We start from the raw sequence: 17,525 nt of genomic DNA, 5'->3' as shown, positions 1-17,525 counted from the left end.
CTAACCCGCCACCGCCGCTCCGGTTGGATGCGGCCGAGCGGTCTCGCGAGAGCAGGCAGGACGGAAGCCGGTCTGTGAGGAGGAGGAGGAGGAAAGGGAGGAAGAGGAGGCGCGGGGAGGCCCCGCCGAGGATGCTCCGGCTGCGGTGCAAGGCCCGGAGCGGCTCCCACCCGCTGCCCGGGCTCACGGCGCACTCCCGGCTCCGCGACATGCAGGCCGCGCTGGCCGCCCTCACCGGCGTACCCGTCTCGGCGCAGCGGCTGCTGCTCGGGTTCCCGCCGAGGAGCCTGGACCTCAGTGACGGCGAGCGGCGGCTCGGCGAGATCGGGATCCACTCGGGTGAGGGCCGGGCCTGCGCGGTGCTGGAGGGGGGGGTGCGTGTGCGGAAACCGGCGCTTTATGGGGTGTAATTAGCTTAATTAAAAGAGACTGCGGCCCAGCACGCCTCTCATCAACCGGCTGTCGGGCCGGTTCCTCCCCCGGCGGGAGCTGTCAACACCCGGCTCGAGGTGCTTTGTGCTCAACGGCAGCGCCCGTCGTGGCTTCACCCGCGTCCCGAGGGTCCGGAGGCAAAGCGCGGGGCTGGCAGGGCTGGGGCCCGGTGGGTGAGTACTGCGGAGCCTCCTCTGTGTGCTTGATCCCTAAGCTGTGGTGCTACCGGCTGTTCTGGCAGAGGCGGCTTTCCATCAGGATATGGTGCTGTGGGGGAGAATGAGCACAAGCCGCAATTATAACAAGGCAGCCGCGTTGCTTTGCTTTACAAGCAGTCGTGCCTTTAAATCCGGTCTGCATGTAGAAGTGTTCAAGGCCAGGTTGAACAGGGCTTGGAGCAAGCTGCTCTAGTGGAAGGTGGCCCTCTCGTAGCAGGGAGTTGGAACTGGATGAGCTTTAAGGCCCCTTCCAACACAAACTGTTCTGTGGCACTGTGATTTCCCTCAATTCTTCCTCCTCCTGTGTTTGACAGGTGATACACTGATCGTTGAAGAGGACACGTCCAAAGCCAAGACTGATTCACCTGTGGTTGCAAAGAGAACGATGTCTAACTCGGTCAGGGAAGCTGTGCCTGTGCTCGCCAGGAGGGTTGTGCCAGCAGATAACTCCTGTCTCTTCACCAGTGTGTACTATGTGGTAGAAGGAGGCGTCTACGACCCAGGCTGTGCTCCAGAGATGCGCAGCCTCATAGCCCAGATAGTAGCAAGCGATCCGGAATCATACTGTGAGGCAGTTCTAGGGAAAACCAACAGGGAGTATTGTGACTGGATCAGGAGGGAAGAGACGTGGGGAGGAGCCATCGAAGTGTCCATTTTATCCAAGTTTTACCAGTGTGAAATCTGTGTGGTGGACACACAGACAGTCAGGATCGACCGCTTTGGGGAAGATGCTGGTTACACTAAGCGGGTCCTTTTAATTTATGATGGGATTCATTATGATCCGCTTGAGCATAAAATCCCAGACTCGGACATTCCGCCCCAGACCATTTTCTCCACAAGTGATGATATTGTCCTTGCACAAGCTTTGGAGTTGGCAGATGAAGCCCGGCGGAAGAGGCAGTTCACGGATGTGAATCACTTCACGCTGAGGTGCATGGTGTGCCAGAAGGGACTCACGGGACAAGTGGAAGCCAGAGAACACGCCAAGGAGACCGGACACACCAACTTTGGGGAAGTGTGACATCTGCATGAGGATGGTGACATCGACTACCTCATCGATCCAGAATAAAATTCTGGATTCCCAGATAAGCTGTATGTAATCCTACAATTCCGTTCACAGAGCTTGAAAAGCAAATTAACTTAATGATGGCCAGGATGCACAGGTTTGTTATGGCTAGGCATTTATCCCAAGGGATTTGAAGTAGGTATCTTCTCGCATGCTAATTTATAGTACTTTGGCAGGTTTTATACACTGGCAGCTAGAACTTGATTCCTGAAATAGTCTTTGTGTGTGTGCACTGAGCAGACGTATTAAATCAGGCTCATTCAACACTAGCATAAAATCTAGCCTTTAGATTGCTGACTTAATCTCTCTGTATCATGTTTTCAGGGTAATTAAATTAAAGGTTTGGGAAACACGCAGATCAGTGTTATTTATGCTAAGGATTAGACTCTGCACATGCAAGCAGTTCTTGCAGGGGAAACTGCTCATTTGGTGCACACTTAGGAATGGAAAAGAGTATTTCCAAAGCTGCCCTATACTGTTACCATCAGAAGTAGACTGTATTGTGTGTGTGAAGTCATGGCTTTAGAGAAAGAAATGGCCTCTAAGCTTTAAGGTAGCCTTCTTGAAATTAATAAGTAGATGGTTAAGTGTTGAATAAACTTACTAATCCTCTGTAGGTAGTTTTTAGTTGCTTGAAAAATAACTATCAACCCCCTGGTGTTTACACTGCATCAGAGCATAGGCATGTTTCTTGAAATAGTTTAGACTCTTATTCACCGTAGTATCTGAAATCCTAGCAAGAGGGAAATAGAGTAGTTAGGGAAGTGACTCTGTTACATACATTGAAGCAGACTTGGGTATAGCTCATGGCCACAGTGTTACTAAGCTGTACCAGATTCCAAACACTGTAAACGAGCACTTTAAGGTATAGTTCTCACTCCTTCCTGCTAAAAAGTTTTGCCTTTTTTAGAAGGACAGAGAACCCAGAAGGGAGGCTTGAAGTTTCCTCATCTGCATTCTGCCTTAATGTGTTTGATTTGTCACCGATGACTGTTCAGTGGCAAGACTTTAATCCTGATAATGAAGGGTGCAGTTTAAGTTCCAGAACAAAATAAGCTATGGAAACTGCCCTGCTTCTCGGACTGTTCACAATCAGGGAAGTTGAAATTGGTTTTATCTCTCTTGCCTCACAGCAGTTGTAAGTGCTGTTGAGGTCTTTTAAAAGGTGCTGTAAAGGTGCATATTACTGAAGGGGATTTTGGGTTTTCCTTGAAATGCCTACAACACATACTTGTTTTAATGAATTTTAAAATATCCTTAACCTGCTCTTCTTCTGTTGCTGGTTTGAGTTACCTTCCTTGCACTTTTATGAATGGGGAGCAAGAACCTGCATCTTCAGACTGAGGCAGAAATAAATCCACTTCCCAAAGTGGAACTTAACATCTAGTTTTACCTAAACTGGTGCAGGAAAACCTTGTTTATCAAAGGCATATTTCATTGAAGTTCTCAGCAGAGGCTCCCAGTTATACCTTGAAAGACAGGAGGGTCCTATCAAAGAAGAAACGTAATTACAGGAGTGCTTTGCTGAATTGAGGCGTGAATAATTAAGTATAAAGGACAGAATCACTATGGACCAGGTTGCTTTTTAATTCAGTATTAAAATACATGTCAGCACTGTTGGGAGTTTCCTATAGAAAGCCACTTAGCTTCCAGTGTTAAACTTCACTTGGCCTTTAGTCTATCATAGGAAAAAACCAAACCAAACCCCCAACATTAAAACCAGTTCTCTAGAAGCTGATGCTTACAAACCGAAGGAAATACCTGACAGTTCAAAGGAACTTGAAGATTACACTGTGTTATAACTACTTGAGATGAAATACTGTCTAGGAATGAGACCAAGAGACTGTCAGTCCTCAGTTGTATTCTCAGCTTTCACACGGAAGCAGAGAAACGCCTTGGACAAGGAGCTGACCCTCACCATTGCCATCTGTAAAATGGACATAAAACCTACCTCAGAGAGGTGTTCCCGGTGGCTGGCTTGGGTGGCTTTGAACCAGAAGTGGAAGATACATATTTATTGCCTGCCATGTTTGCAAATGCATATTGGCTTTGGGGAGCAACACTTAGATTTTAGCTTTGTGTCCTGGATGGATTTCTGCAAGCGTGGAAAAGGATTTTTCTTTGGGGTATTTCTCAGTTGCAGTATTTTGAAGATGAGGGTTATTTAATCCGGAGCATTGAGCTTTGCTATGTCATGTTTGCATTGGAAATCTGCTCCCAGAGACTCAGTTCCACTCGAGGGAGATGGGTCAATATCATTGCTTGGATGTTTTCTTTTGTTGCCTAGAAAATAAAATCTCTTTGGTTTAAAAACTGTCCACTGACACTGCTGGAATTCATCTTTGTTAAGAGCTGATGCTGTTAGGCACTAACAGATGGATTTCAAACAACAAGGATCGATGGTGCTGCCTGTGAGTCAGAAAACTTCACGTGATTCTCAAACTCTCCCAAAGTATCTGCAGTATCTAAGGTATAGATACATTTGAAGTGCAACTCCCTCTGTTTCAAGTGTTGAGAATGTTAGTTTTGGGGTGGTTTTGGTATCATTTTTACCAGCATTTGCCTGCCTTTAACAATACAGTTACAGAAGCATCACAAAAGTGGCCCGCTGGTAGGATGAACTTCAGCACACCACTAACACATTTGCACTGATCTGTTACTAATTGTACAGCAGAACGCTAGTTACACCTATTTTACCCTAGAGGTGGGACGTGAGCTTGGGTCCTGGGAGGGAATAGCATCACCCATACCCAAAGCCTGCAAAATGTGGGCTTATGTCCTTACCGCCATTCCCAATCCCGTACAAGTTTAAAATGAGCATTAAATTCCTTGCTGAATACTTCAACACAGGGCTCAGTAACTAAATGAGCCCTGGAAATGGGAAGGTTTGTTTTGGGGGTGTGCTTACTAAAAGGTGGATTATGGGTATTGTTTTACCAACTTCCAGACCATCACTGAAATAAAGAATCCTGGTTTCCTGGTGCCAGTCTGGCTGTTTTACCAGCACTAAATTCCTTCCTTAATTAAAGAAGAGCCCGACACACTCTAATCATGTGGCCTTTCACAAACATGTATTGTACCAAGAGATACGCATCAACTCGTGGTTGTAACAGCACTTGAAAAGCTTGTCTGAGTTTACGTGCTGAGCAGATGCTGAGCAAGGGCTTTCAGTGGTGGAGGCAGCATGTTCCCACTGCAGTAAAGCAAGCGGGAGCAAACACTTCTAACAGCTTTCATTCCCATTGTAACTCCGTGGTACAGCCTTCCGGTACGTGTATCATCTGTGCAACCAGTTGGTGTAACAGCTTGCCTTAAACACGTGCTCTGGATTGCAAAAGTTGTGTTGCACCAATAAACGTGACTGATGCATGTGTACATCCTCAGTGCAGTCTGTGCCTCACTTCTGGAATTTCAGGTTCGGGCTCAGTTCACCAGGGTGGTTTTGAGGTCTTCACCCCTTTGCGGTGCAGCCTGGGTTGGGTAGAAGGGAGCTTAAAGCTCCTCCAGCTCCAACCCCTGCCACGGGCAGGGACCCCTTCCACTGGAGCAGCTTGCTCCAAGCCCCTGTGTCCAACCTGGCCTTGAACACTGCCAGGGATGGGGCAGCCACAGCTTCTCTGGGCACCCTGTGCCAGCGCCTCAGCACCCTCACAGGGAAGAACTCCCTAATGTCCAATCTCAATCTCCCGTCTGTCAGTTTAAAGCCAAATGGTTTAGTAGCCAGACTTCAGGAACATTTGGGTTCGGTAGCATACTTACCCACTTCATGGATGCGATTGCCTAGGGAGTAAATCTGCAGTTTTCTGAAGGACAAACTGAATTCCTTGGGTCTGGATAAATTCATGTAAAAAGAGCAATTGCCAGGGAAAGGGCTGAGGAAAGGAACATCTAACACAGAGCAGAATATCTTAAACCTGCAGCTTTTCATGGGTACAGTCACAGCAGAGGCCACTGGGCCAGTTTGGGAACCGTATCTGCTGTACTCAGCCCTTTTCTAGAGAGATGCTCAGGAGTATAATAGCGCTACAACCCTGATCCACCCTGGGGCCGCGAAGTCACCATGAAACCACACCAGCAATGCAGAACATAATTTATATATATGAATATATATATTCCTTTTTATATATATTTCAGTAAAGCAGCCTTATCTATTTGCTTTTCTTGAAGCAGGAGAATGAAGCTGCCTGCCTTAACCATCAAAACCCATATGTTAGAGAAACCAGATCAAGACACATCCACCTCTGGCAGATCTCACTGCTCGCAGCACTGGAGGGCAGCTCTGGCTCCAACCCCAAACAAACCCTGCCGTGGGAGAGCCCCGGCAGGGAGCCTCTTTAATAAGAGGAACAAAACAGTTGCAGCTTGCTGGTTTCCAAATGGCAACTCTTTATCCTACTAATTACATGTCTGCCTGTATCTGAAATCATCCCATGCATCCGGCTGTAAAACTGCCATCAGGTTTTGTTAAGAATAAAATGACATCAAGTCGCCTCACATCAAGCATTCTGAGCACCAGAACGCTTTCTGGAACACAAGAATGCAATGGGGAAGTGAACAAAATTCGGTTGGCCGAGAGTGCAGTGTCTGTCCTCTTTTAATTAAAGCCTTGGGGAAAATTTCAGGGAGCTTTATTATACCTTGAGAGCTGACTCCTCATTTCTGCTGCTAAGTTAATGTTAACCAAACTATGGAAACAGATCACCTCAGTTCTCTACCTCTATTCTGTAAAATAGGGATAATAAATAGGGTTCCTTGCTCACTTCACAGCTATATTAAGACCTAATTATTTCTTTAAGCTGCTGTGTGAAACCAGGTATTAACTACCTAGTCTTTTCCGTAACTGATTGTTAGCATCCATCCTATCCATACAATTTGGTAGAAGGAAAGTGTCCAACAGTCCTACAGAGTCAGGTAAACCTCTTTATGTTAACAGGCGTGTTATCAGTGATGAGTTTCCACCGGGGCAGGACTGAACCACTTGTGCTCTCGTGTTTATGAACAGGGTGAGGCACAACGGGTCTGTTGACATGCCAAAGTCCCTTCACTGTATTGCGAAGTTTTCTCTGCGTTGTTTGACTACTCGCATAGACTTCATGCCGTATATATGAAATCACACTTTATTTGGGGTTGTAGCTATTTATATTCATTGGAGGAAGGGGAATGTGGAAAAAGAACAGGTTCTTTCTGGGCAGCTGATTCAGAGAAGCTCAAGACTTCCTTTAATGGATCATGACACCTTCCTGACCTACACAAAGCCCTGCAGGCAGAAAGCTCTGCCTGGTTTACTGCACAGATTTAAGACCTTGTGCTATCAGCACAGTGCTCTCGGGACACACTTGCCTTTGCTCATTCATGCTGTGTTTGCATGCACAGTAAGAAAACACCTCGGGGTCTGATTTACTCCCTCCCTTAAAGCAGGCTCAGAACTAAGCACAACTTAGCAAAACCAGTGTGAATCTACCTCTGTTTAACCTGCTTCACCACCCAGCACCAGACCAGGCAATGCTTCTAGAAGCTCTTGCACTAAACTTAGCTCGACACTGCAATCACTGTCTGCCACAATGCTCAGGCAGTGCTGGGGCTGCTATTGCTGCTCCAAATCCATCACATTCACATCATTCCTTCCCTCTGCTGCAGACTGGCATGGGAATCAAGGCTGACTGGAGCTCCTGAGGCCTCTGGCTCCTTGGTTTGCTCCTCAGCATGCATGTTCCCTTTCGTAACAGCACACAGCTGGGGCTCAGCAGTGCCGGTGGGAACTTCTGTACTTCCTGGCTCTTCTGCTTTCTACCATGGCTTTAATTAGCTCTGTTTCCACTTCCCTGTTCTGTGCAGCAGGGAACACATTGCAACACAGCCTTTTTCCAAGAATAAAACCGCCAAAACGCCAATATAAACGTTAAAACCAAATTATTGAGGCATGAAAACTGCAATGAATTTGGTGGCTGTCGCAGTTTGGATATTCATAGTTGTTCACCTTGCAAAGCACATGGAAGTCTACTCTGTGTGTGTTTGTGGGAGCAATGGCCTAAACACTTTGTCAGAGAGAAAAGCTGTGATTTCAATAGGAGAGCCCAAAATCAAGGCAATAACAAGCTCCTGCAGTTCTTCAGGTGCTTCTGCAGCACCACCCGGGTCCTGGGGTTCAGCATCACTCAGCACTGCACATGGAATAACTGGGCACAAGAGGAACATTTTTTCCCAATGAGATCAATCAGTCACTGGAATAACCTCCCCAGGGAAATGGTGGGTTCCAAAAGACTGGACACTGTTAGGATCCAGCTGGACAGGGTGCTGGGACATCTAGTCTAGATCATGCTTTGCCTAGAGAGGATGGAGCAGGTGATCCTCAAGGTCCCTTCCAAGCCGATATTCCAGGATTCCTCTGGAGAGAGGCAGAGGAGGTGGGAATGAACACACAGAGGGGGCTCAGTGCCTGCAGGGAAGGGTACCAGGAGGGGAGAAGGGGAGCTGCAAGCTCAGTACCTGAAGAATAAGCCTCAGCACCGTGAGGGCCTGGGCACCTCCTCCTCAGGCACACAGATAAAGCTTAGTGGTGATGCTTTCTGCCTTCAGAGCCTCCTCACAGCATCCAGCAGCAGGCGGTGAACTTTTGGTCTCTGGGAAAGCTCTGGTGATAGACAAGTGCATACCTGTTCTAGCAAGAGGCTGTGGCTTCAGAGCCGAGAAGGAGCCAGGTCCTACCCCGAGCTGAGGGATCTCCTGCACAAAACCACCCCGGAGAACAAACCAGTTGTGGGGTAACGCGGCGAGCAGCGCACAGAGCAAACGCCCAGCACAGGGTTTAATTACTACGTACAAAGGTGCTTGGATCGGGGCTGCTCCGGGTGTCAGCGAGCAGCTATGCGGCAGAACAGGATGTCGGATTAAGGAGACTCCAGCGAAGCCCGTGCTGAGGACATCAGAGGGCAGCAGCCGGAGCTGGGAAGTGAGTGAGAGCCGGGTGGTACCGAGCAGAGCTGCCCGCAGTCTCCCGGGTGCTGCCTGCGCTGCTGCCTCGGAGCACGGCACACAGCGACCTGGCTGCTTTGGGGCAGGACGTGAAGGGGGTTTAGGGGCTCAGCTGCGTGGAGCAATAGGAAGAGGTGCTCTGCATGGGTGCGAGATGGACTTCTCTTGCCCCAGTGCAGCAGGCTGCAAGTGAAGGGCTGCGGGCTCTCACCCGTGAGCACGTACCTGCTGGGCACCCGCGCAGCCTTATCTCCACGGAGGAGGGTTAATGTGTAACCCGGCTCTGTTTGGTTAACCCAGGAAAGCAAAGAAGTGCTGGGACAGGCACGGTCAGGACAAGGATTTGGGCAGCGCGGAGCGACGGACGTGCTGGTAAAACACGAACAACGTTAACGATCTCTGTTCCTTCCTGTCCTTCCCTTTCTGTCCTTTTCCTGCCGAATGGGCTGCGGGAGAGTGCCTCTGCCCCAGGGGAGCGCAGGGCTGTGGGTGCTGGTGGGGTTATGTACGTGCTTTGCTTCGGGAAGGTGAAAGCGTGGTGGGGCTGTCACCAGTGAAGATGGGCAAGGTGGTTTGAAGGTGGTGGCAGGGGGAAAGCTGGGGGAGACCCAGAGCGGACAGCAGAGAGGCTGGGGAAGTGCGTGCTCAGGACAGCAAAGAGCTCCGGCAACTGCTACCTGCGCTTGATTTACTTGTTTAAACAGATCTGCCATCATCTCCTTCCTCCCTGAGGTGGGATCCATCCGGCTGCCAAGCAGGAGCAGCCAGGATGGGACCTGCACAGGACAAAGCCCTTTGCTGTAGGGGGTTAGGGTTTGCTTTAGACAGCAAAAATACTCCGCTTCTTTAACACGGCTGGAGAGCTATGGTAGAGGGCTTGTAGTAGCACTGAGTGTAAAAGAAAGTAGCCTTTTCATATAAAGCAATTAGCATTAATTGCTACCCAGCACCTCTTTGATGTCTGAGGGCTCAGGGAGCTTTGTAAAGGACAGTTATGGCAGCTCTCCCTGTTAAAGTATAGCTTCTCCTAACAGCATTTTTAGTGGCAGGAGATATAGACATGATAGGAAAACAGCTTCTCAAGTGCCGTGTATTCTAATGTAAATGCTCATGGGTTTAGTTGCTGTTATTCAGCAAAAGGAACTGTAAAATCCCTCTGGATCATAAACCCTGGGATTTTACAAGACTGTTCCCAAGCTGGATGAACGCGTTAGAGCCATAATCGCATCAGAGAACTGGTGGGCAGGAAAACGAGCTGCTTTCTGCATAGATCCTCCTCAACACGCGATGAGCTCCGGGCTGAACTTTGCCTCCCCATGGAGGGGAGGGTGCCAAAACCTTGGCAGCTGCTTTAGGTTTCTGCAAACGCTGTTGGAACAGGAGCAAATTACTTCTGCCAATGGACACACAGTGATGGGCATCCTTGGGACACCAGGACATCCTCATGGCCTGGTGGGACCCCCAATCAGAGCAGGGCCAGGCTTTTTCTGTGCTCTTGAATGCATGCAGCAGGGAAGCAGGAGGCAATGAGAAGCATTGCAATGAGGCAGCAAGAGCCTCTTGCTGCTTAGAAGCAGATTCACATTTCACATTGGAAATGTTCTGGGTCACAGTAAATCCACATGGCTTGCGGAAGCCTAAAAACCCCCAAACTCACCTTGTGTCCCTGCTTCCTGACAGCTAAAAGCTCTGGCTATAAAGTTATCTGAATTCAATGGAATCCAGAGTACTGCTGTTCGAAAGCCATCACTTACTGCGATGTCATTTAAGCAGTAAATAATGCTAAAGCTGAGGCTGAAATAGTGGAAGGATTAGATCTGTCAGGGGGTGCCTGTTGAAATCTGATTTTCGCGGCGTATCCCAATTACAAAGGAATTCTTTCAGGCTCTAACCCTCTGAACAAGCAGCCACTTCGGCTCACTTATCACTCCATCTAATTCCCTGCTCCAAGACAAAAAGCAGCAGTATGTTCCTGTGCCACGGCCAGGTCACAGCACAAAGAGCTCCTCTGTCTCTCAACAAGCAAATCCTCTCCCATGGGTCCCTGTGTGCTCTTGGGGGGCTTTGTTTTGCTGTTCTCAGCCTCTGCAGCCCAATCGTCTCCCAAACACCTAATAGGTGGTGTTGGTCCGTTTCAGAAGCTCGCTGCTTTACATCCATAAGTAATGATGTCTTTTGTCAAGCATTCAGCATCTCCCCGCAGGCCATGCACCCTGCAAGCACAAAACTGTTCCTTTCTGCCCCCAGGACCATGCCCCAGGCAGATCTCGCTGTTGGCAACCCCAACGGCAGGTTGTTTGTCAGACAATTACTGCCCTATTAGGATCCCAGTAGTTTAGGGGTGCAGGCTGAATCCAGAAGAGTGGCAGCGGTGCATTGCCATGAGCAAAGGGGGATGCTGGAGACCCAGCGCTGCTGCCCTGCTCCCCACAAGCTATGCAAGGCACGTGCCCAAACACACCCAGGCGTGCCCCAAAGGAATGGGGGCAGCTCCCCATGGCCACCACACCCCTGCAGCCCCAGAGCAAGGGTGGCAGGAGGAAGCTCTTTGCCAAGAGGAAGCTCCCAGCGGAACACGGCTGCAGCTGAACAGCAGCATTTCGGGTCAGCGTGGTCAGAAGTCTGGGGGGAAGAGATCCTATGAGTTGGAGCTGGGCTGGGGCTTGCATTGGGATGGGATCACCGATTCCATCACCGAGGCTGAGCTGGGCTTACAGCGTTTTCCTTCACTCAGGAACTACCTTATCCACATCTCCGAGATAACCACCAGCATGGGATGGCTGTGGATATACAGTCCAGGGCTTACAGCTTCGGCAGCACCACAGCCTGCCTGCTTGCTTTGTCCTGGGGTGCGGGACCTTGCAGGTTAATGCCTCTCTTCTGCTTCAGCCAGGACATTGCCCCCCGGGCAGCCTAGGATATGCCTAGGAAGGAGCTGGGAATGGCTGGCTGCAACTCCGGCAGCTGCGACAGCATGGTCAGCACGGCCTCCAACCACTCACAGCATGTAAGTAACCCTGCTGTGCCCAGCCTGGGCATGGCTCTGACCCTGCCATGGGCAGGGACACCTTCCACTTGCTCCAAGCCCTTGTGTCCAACCTGGCCTTGAACACTGCCAGGGATGGGGCAGCCACAGCTTCTCTGGGCACCCGTTCCTGTTCTCTGCTCAGAGCTGCTCTCCAGGAGTGCTCTGGAAGCACGCGGGTACCCTGAGGCAGCGCCTCGCTAAGGGCAGCACAAAGACCAAATGGATTCCTGCTCCAAAGCGCTCCCAGATTTCCAGTCCTGCCCCGTGTGTGGCAGCAATTGGGAGCCTTCAGTGCTGCAAGGTCTCCTCCGGGGAATGATACCCAGAGCCCAGGTGCTCCCATGTTGCCTGAAGATGCCGATGGAGATAGTGCCGGCACCAGGTGAGCTCCCCAGGGAGGGATCAGACCACTTGGGTAACTGCATCAGACTGGCTCCAACAAAGGTGACTTCACCTGGACAAGATAGCGAGCAGTGCTCCTGGCTGACAAGAGACTAATTCCTTAGTTAAGGGAGATGAGTTTGGGCCATGGGTGTAGATGTGTCGTTTTTCACTACCTGTCCATTAGGGCTTGTTTATCTCCCAACACCGATTCCAAGATTGATGGACTAATTACATCCTGTCTGACTTGGAGCATAATTGATACGTGCAAGTGCAATGCTCAGTCCTGAACAGGTTTTCTATTTGATGGGTTGCAAACCAGAACCAAACCCTCTGGGATGTATTAGGGATGGAAAAACTGGTTGCAATATTGCCTGGTCAAAGATTTGGATAAGTGTCTGTCTCTGCAAAACAACTCCACCTGGGACAATTTCTCCTCCATGTTTGTTAGTTTGATGCACACCCCATCCCTTCCTGCTCCTCTTTTTCCATGGTATATTGCTTCTATCACCTTGTAACTTGGTGCTTCCTCGGCAATCACATCTCATGATACTTGAAATACAATGAAAAGTAAAGAGGATCTTGCTGGGAGAACAAGGAGAGGGACCACTGCCTGCAGATAAGTCTTGGGTATTTATGATGTTTAGGCAAGCTTCTGAGATAAATCACTGAGCATCAGTACAGGCACCTGTAGACCACGCACGGTACCCATTTGCTTATATTCCAAGGTAAACTAAAGGACTAAAAGGTAAAGACCAAGTTTCCAAGTTAAGAATAATCATCTCCTGATGCTCATTTCAGGGCAATATAAAAATGGCCTTAAGTATATACTTTAGGGGGTTTTTTACAGCAATTTGTCTAGTTTTCTGTAGCCATAAATACCAATTTCTGAATAGCCCCTGGCCAAGAATTGTCACACATCTCCTAACTTCTTTCTCCTCCCTCTGCTGCCTTTTTCTCCCTCTTTTTCAGAGTGATAACAGTTATGACTATTTATCTGTAGAAGAGAAAGAATGTCTGATGTTCTTAGAAGAAACTATTGGCTCCCTGGATGCAGAAGCAGACAGTGGGGTCTCTACCGATGAGATCGACTACATGGAGCCCTCCAAGCTGCCCGAGACCCGGCCTAAGAGAGACTCCATCACCCGGGGTAAGCTGGAAACCCATGGTCTAGCCCTGGTTTGCAAAGGCGAGTGCTTTGCCATGGCTGCTCTGGCTCAGCAGGCAGGAAGGAGTGTGTTTTCAAACGGGAAGGTGTCCTGTGTCTATGTGGTGCATGACTTCATCTCTCTCTTTGCCTAGATTTGGAAAATGGGGCTCCCCCCCTGCAGCATGCAGCTGAACAGAAGAGGGGTAAAAGCCCCTCTGCCTTCCCAAGGTCAGCTCCAGCAGTGGTTCCAAGCTCAGGCTATTCCAGTCTTCCAAGGATCAGTGCTGTAGCAAATGGAGCCTCTGACAGCAAAGCGACTGTCCCCACAGTGGAGGACCCAGTGCCAGGAGATAAATCCTCACAGGAGATAGCCAAGGAGGACAGGCTTGACCAGCCCAGCATAAGAAGCCAGATGAAATCCCTGGAATCTTTGCTTATCCAACCTCCAGACCCCTTCCAGGACGAGCTGGTGAGCCATGAGTGGTCACGCAGCAATCGCTCAGACGACAAGAGGGAAACAGCCAAGGAGACCAAGACTTGGATGTCATGGGGCCAGCCAGAGAAATCCACATTGGAAGAGGCCCCTCAGGACCCTGATACCAAGCGCGGGCCGCCCACAGCCCCCAAACCACGAAAACTGCCACCAAATATTATCCTAAAAACCAGCAAAACCAGCCCAGTGGCGCTCGCCACAGAGCCCAGCCAGAAGGTGAAAGCATCACCTCCATCCTTGGCCGGCGACGCCACTGCTGAAAAGGTGAATTCAGGGCACCTCGACCCCAAAGAGAGGGAGAAAGCCCGGCGGGAGGCATTGGAGAAGCTCGGACTGTCACAGGCCAGCAAGGAGCCCAGCGTCCACCTTCAACCTCCAGCACATCCCCAACCGAAGGAGCTGCCATTCCCCATCCCTGCGGAGCCCCAAGCTGGGGCAGTGGAGAGGTCGGTGCCGGGTGCACGGCAGATGACCTTCAAATCCAACACCTTGGAGCGCTCCGGGGTCGGGCTGAGCAGCTACATGGCCAGCGCCAAGGAGCAGAGCGTCAAGACCAGCAGCTCCTTGGGCAAGATGTCCTTCATCGAGCGGCTCGCCCCCAGCTTCCTCAGGAGCAGCCGCCCCAGGCCGGTGTCCCTTGGGATGGGGAAGGACTTTGCTGGTCTGAAAGAGCCGGGGCAGGCGGAGCAGGAGAAGAGCAGCAAGCGGCGATCGCACCCTCTGCAGAGCTTCCCCAGGCCACCCCGCTCCTCTGTCAGCGTCAAGATTTCCCCCAAGGGTGCAACGGATGAGAACCGGCGAGAGGCACTGAAGAAGCTTGGTCTGCTGAAGGAGTAGCTCCGTGGGCAGTGGGGCTGCAGGGTGAGGGGCTTTTATCCGTGTATCCCCATATCCAACTGCTTTCTCTGCCTGTCCTCAGGCAGCACAACCATAACCATCTTCTGCAGTGATCTCTCGCCTCAGTGTCTTGGGAGAGGTACCCTGAGAGGTATGTGGAGCATCACCAAATGAAGTACCACCACGTGTACATAGCATTTTGTATATAGCAAATGTATAGGAGCTATTTATGTAAAGCCTCGCTCAGCATGTGGATGGGGCATATTCTCCTACAGAGTCTTTAATGCACTTGGGGATTCATTGAAACGGGGAAGCCATGGAATTGGGGGTTTGGCTTATTTTAAAAGGCATTACCTGTGGATAAAGCCTCTCTGGGAAAAAGTGCAGGATTCTGCTGCTCCTTTAGGATTTTATGGTCTTTTATTAACTTTATCAAAGCCTTTGAGGCCTGAGCGCTCACATGCCCCATACGAGCGCTTCCCAAAAGCCACCACTGCCATGTACCAAACCATCAGACCCATGGGCAATGGAGGGGACGCAGTGATGCTCCCCATGCACAAGTGCTCCTCAGGGGCTGGCTGCCTTCACATCGACTGCAAGGCTATGCTCACATCCATCCCTGACAACCTGGATATAGCACTTAGACACAAACATCCATCTTCATTGTGAAATGGCAATTAAGAAGCAATGGGTTGTGTTGGTGGCAGACCCAGGAGTGCTGCCCCAAAGGAGAGATGTGAGGCTGAAACACCACCATTTCAGCCCCTTTCAAACTCTTCTCACATCTTTTGGACCCAGCTGATGCAGTCAGTGTTTATGCTGCACACCTTTTATGACAAAGGTGGTTTATTTCTGTAATAAACTTGTATATGATCCAAAAATGGCTTTGTAATACGGAGTGATGTTGCAGTCAAAGCTGTGGTAAAGTGAAGCAATGAGTTTAAACCTTCAGTATGTCTTGACTTGAGGAGTGGGGGTAGCTCAGGCAGCTGGGCATTGACAATGATGAGTCTGAACCAGATACTTGGCCTCTTGCAACCCAGGACCCACACGAGATGAGATTTTGTGCAAGTGCTTCCAGTGCAATAAGTAAATACGAAGTCTTCTACAGCACTAAATCATTTCCATCACTGACCCTGCAGCACAAGCAGCTTTCCAAGAGAGTGTTGTGAATACCAAACAGGCTCCTACTGACAAAACCCAGAGCCAGGCTTCCGATTCCCCTCCAAACAGGCAGCAGGAGCTTTGGTTTGCGTGGAAAGGAGGGGAGGGCATCCTTCTGCAAAGGCTGTATCATTTCACACAATAAAGGTGTGCACAAGCGGAGGGCATAGCACTGACCCATGCAAAGAACCCAAGGGATGTGAGAGAAAGATGTCTGATCAGCTACACTTCATGGATGTAGGGAAACGCTTGTTTGTAGGTCAGCAATTGACTCAACTAGCTCTGGGCTGGCCAGCACCAACACAAACCTGTGCATCAGGGAGGAAACCGCAGGCTGCATGGGTTAGGGTCTGACCAAAACCTCAGCAGGTTGCTCAGCAAGCACCATATTTTATGTACATTGGCTCCAAAAGGGGGAAGGAGCCTTTATTATGGAAGGTTATTAACTCATCCAGCCCGAGCCCAGCACCTTATTTCAAGCCTGGAGCTGGGTCAGTAGTGGCCAGGCAGGACCAGCAAGCTGCTGCACAGATGCACACCACGGGAGATAACTGCAGCCCAGACTTGGCTGGTTGTGGGGATGGCTCTAACCCCAGCATGGCTGAAGATGCAGCTCTGCCACATGCCTGGAGCATCACCAGTGGTTTAATGGGTTTGGAGGGGTCAGGCAGGATTAAGGTAGCCTTACACAGGGTGTAACCTGTGACCTCTAGGCTAAAGCATGGACAAAGCCATGGGGGCTGCTCTGTGCCTGCAGACTGGATGCTCACAGCACCACCACCCTGTCCCCTTCCTCCCTAGCTGCCTGCTTGTGCCTGAAGCAGGAGGCAGGATGAGCAGCTTGGATTTAGGAAGCTGATCCCTGACACTCCAAAAAGCTCCATGGAGCTGAGAGGTGGCCACGAGAGCAGGATCCATCCAGCAGCAGCAGGGCTCCTCTCTGGGTGGCACGGAGCAGAGTCATGTGTAAGCTCTTGCATAAAGTCCCAGGCCAGGAGTCACACAGCCCGAGGGGATAACAGCTCCCTTTCCAATGGCTGCCAACAGATCTAGCCTGTAAAATGCCCTATTTTGCTTGCAGGATTGAACAGGGCTTGCCCATGGTGAGTGATTCAACTCAGAGGGCCCAGCAGCAGCAGAAGCACTTCCCATGGAAAGGCACCGATCTGGAGCTCGTTCCCAGAGGAATGACCCCGATCTCCTGTGGCTGTTGTTTTAGTTTATTCTGCTCCCATTTTACACTACCTGAGCCATGTGCACTGCTCCTGTTCATGAGCATCGCTCCACCCCATCACTGCTGAATAAGCAATCTTGGGAAGTGAGGTTTCTGCAAGGAAGTCTAACCAAAACTCAGCTTTTATGCTTGACACGTACATTACACTGTAGTACCCCCTGGTTCTAAATGAGGGATTGGGAAAGAACCCTTTGTTTCCAAACCCAGGTGTTTTTAAGGGAAGTTCAGGTTCTGTTTCAGGCCAAAATTGCTCTCCAAGATACCTTAATGCTCTCCTCTTTTCTCATCAGGTAAACAAGGTGAGCTAAAGCTTAAAGCTAAACCTTTAAGACTGCAGTAGTCGTGCATCTACATTATGCAAGGGATGTGCACTAAGACAGAGCATTCAGCAGCATAACGCTGGAATCAGCAGTGGATAAAAAGGGATGGTCAGAGGAGAGGAGCGTGTGGATGAAAATGCACTATCAAACCATGGAAGCACAGGATTCAGAGAGCTGACCCATCACTCACAGCTTAATCTTGCACCTCCCTCTCTGCTCTCATTTATGCT

The 17,525-nt window shown here is 50.0% G+C and overlaps 2 protein-coding genes across 3 annotated transcripts; both read left to right on the top strand.

The window, feature by feature from the left end:
* Positions 1 to 4: 4 nt before the first annotated feature.
* Positions 5 to 4,029, top strand: YOD1 (YOD1 deubiquitinase). 2 transcript variants are annotated; one of them, XR_013958349.1, is made up of 3 exons: positions 5 to 339; positions 965 to 1,742; positions 2,627 to 4,029. XR_013958349.1 is itself a non-coding variant. In XM_080632881.1 (2 exons), the coding sequence occupies exons 1-2, from the start codon at positions 132 to 134 to the stop codon at positions 1,669 to 1,671; spliced, it is 915 nt and encodes a 304-aa protein (XP_080489007.1). In that variant the 5' UTR covers positions 5 to 131; the 3' UTR covers positions 1,672 to 4,029. The 2 variants fall into 2 exon arrangements, 1 of the variants encoding a protein (XP_080489007.1); XM_080632881.1 differs by having other exon boundaries at positions 965 to 4,029.
* Positions 4,030 to 11,608: 7,579 nt separating this feature from the next.
* On the top strand, positions 11,609 to 14,577 carry LOC308229063 (specifically androgen-regulated gene protein; the record flags this gene model as incomplete). The annotated part of the gene is made up of 3 exons (XM_080632870.1): positions 11,609 to 11,695; positions 13,070 to 13,247; positions 13,400 to 14,577. The coding sequence occupies 3 exons, from the start codon at positions 11,609 to 11,611 to the stop codon at positions 14,575 to 14,577; spliced, it is 1,443 nt and encodes a 480-aa protein (XP_080488996.1).
* Between the last annotated feature and the right edge of the window lie 2,948 nt (positions 14,578 to 17,525).

The sequence above is a fragment of the Psittacula echo genome (assembly GCF_963264785.1).
Source record: "Psittacula echo genome assembly, chromosome: 22".
Classification (NCBI taxonomy): Eukaryota; Metazoa; Chordata; class Aves; order Psittaciformes; family Psittacidae; genus Psittacula; species Psittacula echo.
This window is presented reverse-complemented; position numbering and strand designations above follow the sequence as displayed.

Coding starts and splice junctions, on each gene's coding strand:
- YOD1 (XM_080632881.1), top strand. CDS start 132: ATGCTCCGGCTGCGGTGCAAGGCCCGGAGCGGCTCCCACCCGCTGCCC. Junction 340..964: donor CGAGATCGGGATCCACTCGG/GTGAGGGCCGGG, acceptor TGTGTTTGACAG/GTGATACACTGATCGTTGAA.